The sequence below is a fragment of the Merops nubicus genome, unplaced genomic scaffold (assembly GCF_000691845.1).
Source record: "Merops nubicus isolate BGI_N331 unplaced genomic scaffold, ASM69184v1 scaffold6737, whole genome shotgun sequence".
NCBI classification, from domain to species: domain Eukaryota; kingdom Metazoa; phylum Chordata; class Aves; order Coraciiformes; family Meropidae; genus Merops; species Merops nubicus.
Window position 1 is genome coordinate 27,706 of NW_008620887.1, and position 10,010 is coordinate 37,715.

The 10,010-nt window shown below is 44.7% G+C and overlaps 1 protein-coding gene across 1 annotated transcript in view; it reads right to left on the reverse strand.

Annotated features, from left to right (window-relative positions):
* Positions 1-6,603, reverse strand: part of SCML4 (sex comb on midleg-like 4 (Drosophila)) — a gene marked incomplete at its 3' end in the record, with an annotated part of 31,311 nt that extends 24,708 nt beyond the window's left edge. Inside the window, exon 1 of the mRNA XM_008944240.1 lies at positions 6,448-6,603. Coding sequence (XP_008942488.1) covers positions 6,448-6,603 — 156 coding nt within the window. The remainder of the gene's footprint in view (positions 1-6,447) is intronic.
* Between the last annotated feature and the right edge of the window lie 3,407 nt (positions 6,604-10,010).

Below are 10,010 nucleotides of genomic sequence, written 5' to 3' on the forward strand. Positions count from 1 at the left end.
CAGCTCAAGCTGGAAATAATGTACAAAGTATTTTTTTAGGTAGAAATGAAGCCAGACCACTACCTACAAACCAAACCTTGAATAAGTCCTGACGAAGAGTAGAAGTAATTTTGGATAAAGAGTCACGTTTTCCGTGATTAGGATTACAACTGTCTAAAATAATGATCACTGTTCCACTGTAACACTAAAACCAGGAAGCTGGGGAAAGGAGAAGGATGGCTGTTGGACTTAGTGCCATCCAGGTGAGTTTTTAGACATTAAATCTTCAGGAGTTCGGGTCATTTCCCATTTACTGGCTTATCCCAGCAAGGGCTTCACTAAGAGAGAATTCAGAATCTCTCTCTTGCTTTCAGTAGCATGATAGCCTGTGCTGGGATGGTACTCCTCAAAACAAACAAAAAGGCTACCTTTGTTGAGATGAGTATAATTTTTGGCCACCAGGCCTCCACCAAGCCCTTCTTGAACTTGCTCCTTTACACAACCTAGAGTTTCCCTCAGAGCAGCCTCTGAGTGCTGTCAGTTTGTTTCCCAAGCAATTAAAATAAATGGGAAGAGTGGTGTTTCAAAAATCAAGGTCCCTATCCAGTTTGGGGTTTATCCCCTGTGCGAAGGTGAGAAGCAGGATGACCTGTTATTTTCTGTAGCAACACATTGATGACTCACTTTTCTGTGATGAAGTGAGCTGGCACTTCGAAAATTTGGGCAGCCCCTATGCTAGGTTTCTGGGCTTACATTTGATCATACACATATATACACGTATAGTGAATGCATATATGCATATGTGTGTTTGTACATAGTATATACATAGATACAAAAGTATATACATTTACATAAAGATGTACATAAATACTTCTATATATATTTACATGCAACATCTATATGAAAACATATATATGTGCTCACAAATTCAGATGTCTACATAGATAGTATTTTGGAAACAACACACCTAGTAACTTCTGTTTCACTGGCATGTTGGGTCCTTAACATCCTTTCTGGCTCACAGCCCTGTGGCCCCAAGCACTGGCTCACAAGTCCCCTCTCCTGCCTTGAGTCTCATGCACTATCTGAGTGTGCACTGCCCCAAGAGCACCATCAGCCCAGTGGAGGTGGGATAGTGTCCGGTAGACTGCTTTCTCCACCTGTTTCCTGGCTTTTGGAGGCCCAGGCAGGCTATGTTCAAGAATAAATAAACAGAGAGCAAGACTTGTGTAAATTCTCTAGCTTGGAAGTGCCTACTTGGCAGTTTGCTGTTTTTGCGAACAGTTTACTGCAAACTTAATTGCAACAGTATGTGCTCTACAGCCTCTGGATATAGATAATTGCCATTTTATTAGGGGCAGCAGACAATGTGCCTTTCTTAGAACAAAATAAAACAATCCCTGACTACAAGAGGCAGTACACTATCAAACAAGACTTAAATACCTCCTGTCCCCTGAAAACCTGAGTAGTCCCTGAATATCACAAAGTGTAAGTCTCAAAGTATTTAATTTAAAGATGTCTTTTCTTGGGCTGATTCTTCTCTTATCAAAAAAGCCAACCCAATCAACCAGGTGACTGACTGAGAGCTTGGCAGTAGAGAGCACATATACGTGAAAGTGAAAAAAAAAGTGGTGAAGAAGAGAGAAAGAGAGAGAGAAAAGGAGACAAAATCTGTAAGAGAATTTTGGGCAATCCCCACAGTAAAGCATTTGAATCAGCTTTTGAATATCAAATGTCTGAAGTTTTAATATACACAGTATAAGATATAAAAGGCAATGTTTGCTTTAAAGCAAGATGTACAACACCACCCCTCCCCTGTCCCCCCTGTTATGGATCTTCTACCGTGGAAAAGAGATCAGAGAAAACTGATCAGGGATTTAGGGTAGGGAATAAGTGTGTCTACTTTACCAAAGCCACAGTGCATTAGGTGCAGAAAGAGCATGGGGTTTGTGCCATTGATGCTGGCTGTGGGCTCCTCTGAGTGGGCAGTAGCTGTGGATGGGGAGGACCCTGTTGAGTCCTGGAGTTTGTGTTACAATTCTGTTACGATTCTGAGTTTCTGCACACCCCTTTGCAGCAATCAAGATTCATCTAGCTGGTATTTCTGTCTCCTCATACCAAAAAAAAAAAAAAAAAAAAAGTGAAAGAGGGGGAAGAACATTTCAGGGATAGGCTTTTTTTTCTTCTGAAGATATTTTTTTGCTGGCTTATATAATAGATACACAGGAAAGAAGCGAGATGAACCACAATGCAAACTTTCCTTGTACTTTTCTTAAACCACTTAGATCATAGGTCCTCATCTTTATGGCTACTAGTTCCCCTGTACCAGCTGTCCTTTGTTCTGACAAAACTTTGCTAGAAAAGGCTGAGGTCTGCCTCATCCCCTTAGGGCTGTGTCCTTCCAGCCAGGAGAGCAGAGACAACTCCTGGTCACGAGAGCTTTTGCTGCTGGAGAGGAAACCACCTCCTGCTGCTGCAGGTGTGCGCACAGATGTGCACCATAGCGAGCGCCTGGCCAAGCCTGGTCCTGCCATGGGAGCTTCCAATGGCCGGGCAGAAGGTACCATTAAACCTGCATCAAGGAAGCACAGAGCTTCTGAGTACATTTTTTTGGGGTCCTTGGCTATACCTTGCACCCTCTGTGCCTTTGGCTGCGGGTGAGAAGGCTCAGCACGAAGCTCATCAGGGCTCAGCTCAGTCGCTGAGGGCAAAGAGGGGTCAGCGCTGTGCTGGCAAAGGCAAAACATAGTCCAAGGTCTTTCCCACCTTTTCTTCTTGCGTCATGCAATAACATTCTTCTGCACAGCAAATGATGTGGGGGAGTGTGCACGCAGCCTCCTACATCTCCCAAGTGTTTTGCAGTGAATGAGGCAGGTAATGTTAAGAGGAGCACGTGCAACCTTGAAATCCAAGGCTGTATCACAGGACAGGTGAACAATCAGGGCACTTTAAGGTTGTCTGTGCAATCTCAGTCCCGGTGTGTCTGAATCCTGACTGCTTATTTGTCATCATTAATAGTGATTTCTAGGGCAGCAGGGGAACCTCTGCCCTGTAATAGAGATTGTCACTCCACACATCATCCTGCACAAGGCAACTCTCGCTGCTCACTCTGCCTGGTAGGAGCTTGCAAAGCCCCAGCTGGCCACTCTACCTGGGCTGGGGCCATCTCCTCAGGCAGGAGCTGCTGCAGTAGCAAAGGGGAACAAACTGCCTTTGGGCTGTTCAGATGGGGTCATCGCTTTGTTGCCCTCTGGGAGGGATGTGGTAGCCTTTGCTGCAGTGCTGTCCCATGTGCTTGTCATTCAGGTGTCACTCAGATGTCCTCTAACACCACGAATCTCCCCATGATGCTAACAAAACCTCCCTTCATTCAGGCTTTGTAGGCAGCACTTTGGGGCTGCCCCTCACTTGTGTTCAGAGAAATAAAAGAGATCCATCTACTAACCTCCCCCCCGATCACCAGAATAGAATTTTTCCTAGAGATTAAGACAGAAAGAATACTGTATTTAGAGGAAATGTAGTATCTTATGGCAAATAGCTCTGCATCAGGTAAAGGACAGTTTTTGGAAAAACAACTGATAAAATTTTATAAACAAAGCTGTGAAAAAATAAACAGGATAGAAAGGAAAAGGACTTTGTTTGGTGGTGAAGCGTGATGAATGCCATTTTTAGAAGACAGGTATTTGCTGTAATATCAATGAAAACAGGCAATGGGTCTTCTGGCTATAAAAAGCATGTGATTAAAAATGTCTGTTATTCATATCTTCGTCAAAATAAATTTAAATCTAGGCTGTAAATTCCTAGTTTGCTAAAAATTCAGAAGTATTTTTCCATCTGTTCTGTAATAATTCTGCTATCTGTTTGCGATAAAGAATTTGGTCATCTGCCATTTGGGCAGGGAGTGATTTTTTTAAAATGCGTTTAAGTCTCATGGTATCTATGGGCATACAATTAGCGAGCTAATTAAATCAAGCTAGAGTTCCCCATCAAAAAGCATAATCTTTGACTCACACTGGGGAAGTGTTTTTGATGGAGAGGGGTTCACTTCAGCTGAGTGCACAGCATACAAAGGCACCTCACAGACAATGTCACTTTGGTGCGTGACTCCTACAGCACAAATAAACAGCGCTGGGCCAGATGCCATGGATGCTACAGCTCACAAGTGTCAGCTCCAGAAACTTAAGCCATTGGTTATAAAAGGGTGCCTTCTCACTCGCCATCACTCGCCAGAAAAATAATCCCATTATCCCAGATTCGTGGCCGAAGGAGGGATGCTGTCACCTCCCAGCTAAGTCCCTGGGGATGGGGAAGGGCGAGGGGGTGGTACCCAGCCAGGGGAAAAGCTTTCTTTTGGAAGAAGAGAGGGCAACAGCAATCAAGTGCTCAGCCACCTAGGTCCAAATTGCAATGTTATACTGCAGCATTTTAGGAAATTTAAGCCTCCCTTTTCACTTCTGCTTGCAAATACATGGTGGCTGGTGAAAGGCTTTTTCACAGGTGAATGGGTGCATTTGAGGTGGAACAGAACATTATTTTTTTCATCAAATTACAAATCAAATGTAAAGGCAGGAGTAAGAAACGGGTGGCAGCAAGACAAGTAGAGGCAGAAGGGAAGGGCTCTGCCAAAACTCTTCATACAAGGTCATTGTGATACTTGACGAATCACTTAATCATATTCAGAGACTCAATTTCACCAAATCATCAAAGTTTTATTATCCCAGACTTGGGTGATTTTGAACTGAAGAGCCTACAAGTGACCCAAATTTATGGATAATAATTTAATTACTTGAAATAAATAAAGTAAATAAAATAAATCACAAACTTGTAATAACAAGTAACTCAGGTGAAACAATGTTTCTGTCCCAGAGTTTTAACCTAATACTGAAGTTAAAAATAATAAGTATTTCCGTATCCCACATTTTACAAAACATTAGAGTATTTGCCCCAGTCTTATCTTGGACATACAGCTAACTCTCTTTTGGACTACTGCTATAAAATTCCGCAGCAACCCCAAGAGGGACACCTGAGCCTGCTGTCCAAAGAAGAAATGGGAAACTGCAGCTGGAGCCATCCCTTAGCCATGCAAGGTCTGTTCTCAGCACACAATGAAACACACTTCAGTGTGTCCCCATAGCAAAGAGAGGTATGGATGAAGTAGGGAGAGCATGGAGAGACATGGGAGAAGGCAGAAGATGAGAAAGCACCAAGGGCTGAGGTACTGATGTCTACTGCAGTAGGTGTTGCAGAGGGGTTTGCAGAGGGGTATGCAGAGAAGTAAGGAATTCTGGAAGTGAGATGCAGAGGGTGGTGAGGAGGGTTTGCCTGGAAAAGATAGAGGAGGGAGGATGGAGGATGGAGGATGGGAAGAAGAAGGTCTAGCAGGACGTCAAAAGGAGGGAAGGGAAACAATAAGTGTAGCCTGCTCTAGATAAAGCCCAAACCCAAGAACCTGAGACATTTGGTCCCTGTTTCCAGAGCTCGGCCAGCAGTACCATGCATGGGGCCTTTCTGCCTCCTGTGTAGTGGGTGAGACCCGGTGAAGAGCTGGGCAACACCCAGGGCTGACTCCTTCTCCAGGCAAGGCTGGGGCAGCCTGCCCATACACTGCTGATGTTACTCACTTTTCTGTTTTGACATCAGGAACTTAGGCAGCTACTATTTTCTAACAGTCAGCAATTTGCCTTCCTTGTGTAACAGTCTGCACGCCTGTACCTGTTCCCAGTAAATCCAAGGAACAGGCACAGAAAACGTGCGGTGCCCCTAGCTGGCTGCAGAGATGGAGAGAATAATGGAGCAACCTACTGACAACAAGACCTACAATCTAGCTCATTTTCACTCCCCAGAATAAATTCCCCTTCCCATAGCATCACAATCCCAGTCTGAGGCATAATGGTGGCCCTGCTCCTGCTGGTGCTGAGCCCCCCAGGGTGGGTTACTGTGAGAGACCTCAGATCACTGGCAATATGTAAAGGGCATAAGGTGCCCTTGTGTTTCTTTCTCTCTTTCTTTAGCCTCTCCTCCCCACTGAGGCCACATTGAGAGCTGGGCATGATTTTCCCCCAAAGTGAGCAGACAAGGAATCAAAACTGCCTTTCTCTCTGAAAGTGCAATCTCATTACATTCTAAAATGTCCTTTTTTTTTTCTTTTGAAATTAGCTTTATTTTCTCCTTTTATTCCCACTCCTCCATATTCCTTTCCCTTTCCTTTCATTTTGTTCCATTTCCAATCACTGTTAGTGAGAGAGAAGAAGAAAGTAACAAATGGCAGAGAAACACTTCCCAGAAGGTGTGCAGCCATCTTACATGACACTGTGGGAGACAGGTTATTTTTAAACAATGCAAATTAAAATCACTGTAAACTTAAAAAAAAAAAAAAAAAAAAGATTCCCTCTATTTTTCACCATCTGAGGTAGAAATGTATTAAAAGCAGCAGGACGTGGAGAAGGAGTGTGAAAGTCATGTATCTACCTTGTAGCCAGGTTTCCTCCCTCTCTTCTTCGGGATCTTCACCACTGGCAAAGCACCGGCTGGTGCTGAGTAGAGGTTGTGAACAGGCATTTTGATGGGCGCAGGCTGAAGCGGGGGCCGCCCTCGCTTCCTCCCCGCCATTCTAGGGGTCTGCATCTCCTCAGGGGCCAGGCTGGGGGGCAGGCACGGCAGGTGGCTCATCTGCCCTGGAGCTGCTGATCAACCAGAAGGGAGAGAAATAAAAAGTTTAAAAAAAGAGCTTTTTATTTATTTTTCATTTTTGGCTTTTTATCTGAAGGCAGGTTTTCTCATGCTGTCATTTTCCTTCTCAGTCATAAAGCAGCAAGAAATACATGTGCACTCCTAGGTGGGCTTCACCTGAGCACAGCTGGCTCAGCTTCTCCAAAGCAGGACAAAACTCTTGCCAGGTCCATTTCTCTGCACTGACTGTGAATACAGTACAGGGAACTGGCTCAGGTGCCGAGGTCTTTATTGCAGGTGTCTAATAGGTGAATCCCACAACAGCCACCTTAACACTGCATCCTGCAGATAACCACGATGATGGGGTGAGCTTGCACTGATCTGCTGATGGGGGCCCCCTTTCAGAGAGAGTTTAGAGTAGACAACCTGAGGTCCCTGCCAACCCGATTTTCCCCCCAGTTCTCTGGTTCTGCAAATCCTCCCTCACCTCAGAAGTGCTACCAGTACCAAAATAGGCTCTGCTAGAAAATGCAGCTCTCCTGAGCAGGGGCTCTGAACTGGACCATGAGGCTGCCGGCACAAGGTAGCTGCTTCAGAGGAGAATTGCCAAACATTTACTCTCTGCAATTTTGTAGCATCTGTTACCACGCATGCTAGTAGTGGGCTTTTGGATGTACTCCATCAAAAGCTGTTATTTCACCACAGCTCTATGCAGCTGATGAAGTTGAGCAGGGGTAATGGAGTGGAATCTGGCCTATTTTCCTCTGTCCAGGTTTTAATAAAGAAAATAAAAATACAATCATACACAGAGTACTAAGGGAATATACAGCATTCTTCACAGCTTCTCGCAAGGGTCACGTGCTAACAAAGGTCAATATAAAAGAAAAAAAAAAACCTGCAGAAATACATTTTCAAATCTTGGTTTGTCCAGGCATCTGCTTTCCTGCACATGGGCAGAATAGCAGTCCCAGACCTGCCTGCACAGGTTGCTAGACGTAAGGGTCTCAGCAATTACCATGCGTTTGTGGTAAGCCTTGCAATGGCTGAGGTTTTCAATTTCATGCTCCCTCAGGCCAGTGATAACAGAAGACTCCCTGCTCTCTGTTTTTACAGAGCAGACTCATAACCCCTCTCAGCTACAGAGAAAGCCTAAAGATTTGGTCCAAGAGCATCCTCTAAGCTCAAAAAACATAAAGCAAGTAAAGGTTTGTTTATTACTACAAACAACTACGAATTTTTAAAAAAATCCACAAACCATGAAATCTACACATTTCTCACTCCACTTCCAATCTCACAATTTCAGGACCCAGTGTGATCGGGCTGATCAGAGCCGACACTGCTGGGAATGAAAGCAGGGTTGCATACCCACATAGCGGGAAGGGTACCACTCGATAGGGGCCTCTGGTGGCAAGTGTCTGCAGCTGGGGGCTTCTCTGCTTCCAAGGCAAGTATATTGGGCCTGGTTAAAACTTTGTAAGCATCACTGACTAACAAGCAGCTCACTTCTCGTGTGTTATCCAGTCAGTAGTTTACACAGTCTGCTGTTGGATAAGAAAAAAAGAGGGGTCCTAGCCTTACCCTCCAGTAAATGCATTTATTTGCAATATATTCAAATTTGAGAGTTTTTAATAACGCTAGAGTTATCTTCTCAGCCTGGACAGATCCATTACATATTTCAAGACTTATAGATCGATTATATTTCCAGTCTTCAACACTGGCTCTCTAAAACTCTCATGCAAACATTGAATGTCTTTCATCAGATCAGAGCAAACTTGCAGCGCCTAATTTACCTTGTTGTCCAGGACCGTTGCAGCTGCACTCTCTAGACATGCTCAGCCAGCTTGGGAACCACCTCAAAGCCTTCCATGGGGCTCTGATTTTTACTAAATAAAAATATAATGTGACTGTGGAGAGTATACTTTCAGGGTTAAAAGCATCAGGCTTGCCACAGCAGGAGTGAAATGGAAAGGCTCTGTCTACCCTGAGCATCATTGCTTTCCTTCTGTCTGCAGCAGTGTGCATTTTCCTCCCCATAGGGCTTTCTGAGGGACACCCTCAGTGTCTCTTCCACCTCCCAAAGCAAAACTTCTTTGAGATGTTACGTTACAGGCTGGCTGTAGGCAGGGAGTGGAAACACAAGAATTACGCTGGATTTGGCACTAAACCCTACTATGAAAGATCATTGCTTCAGGCTTTGCATTCTGGTCTGCTTTAAACAAAGCCTGGCAACACAGACTTTTGCAGGGGAGCTTGGCAGGGGCTGAGGTAAACAAGCCCACCCCATGTTTACTGCCTACCTGGTGAAGAGCAGCGATTCATATGGTGGAGGCCACTGGTGGCCATGAGGCTTTGAGACACAGGACAGGGACCAACATTGACCACCGTATTACATTGCCTTTAGTGTATTCCCCTTTGATGGTAAAGGTAGCTGGTGGCACCTCAGAAACTCTGAGAGTTAACAGTTCCCAAAGCGAAATGACCTAGAATTTCTTTGACTGAAATGTCGTTTACTTTTGCAACTGGTAAAGCACGAAACACGTGGTGGTCAGGCAACACACCAAACATTAGCCATTGATATTTTTTTTGTCCTCTTTCTCTGCTCTCAACACTTGTGACGCTGTGCTTTGGCAAAACATCTTAAAACTCCTTGCCACGTGTGCTGACACACAAGACCCTACTGGACTGTGCACAAAATTACCTCAGTGTAACATATTTGAATTGATACAGCAAAGAAATCAACTGCAGTACACAAGCTGTTGTTATCACACTTAATTACAAGTCCCACCATGACTTGATTCTCCTTTCTTGTATGCTAAGGGAAATGGAGAGCACGTTTGGTGGCGTTCACTGTGTTACACTGCTGCAGAGCCTGGAAGGCAAGTGTGCTCCCCAGCAGAGAGGGAAGACAGCAGACAAGGAAAATTGCCTCTCTCTGACAGTGGGGAGTGACAGCACAACCTCCTTGTACAGACAGGAAAAAGCTTGGGCATGCTGGAAAAAAACAAACAGCCAAATTGCGTGTTGGCTGGAGAGGTCAGAGGGTCACAAGGGCTGATCTGACTGCCCTCTGACAAAGTCATGGTGTTACTTTGGAAGACTTTCTTGGGGCAGCTCTGACTGCTGCCACAGCCTGGGCTTGACCCACAGCTCAGCAGCCAGAAAGCTTGGTGGCTTCAAGGCAAGCTAAGAGAACTTAATGTCATTTAAGGGCAAATACAAGGAAGCAAATTACAGGCTTCTAACAAAGGCACCGCCTCATTTCAGGAATGACTGTAGTACAAATAGCCCAGGGGAATATTTTGGGAGGGAAATCAGTATACATTTGCCCTGTCCTTGTACTTTTCCTAAGGCACTAGCTTTTG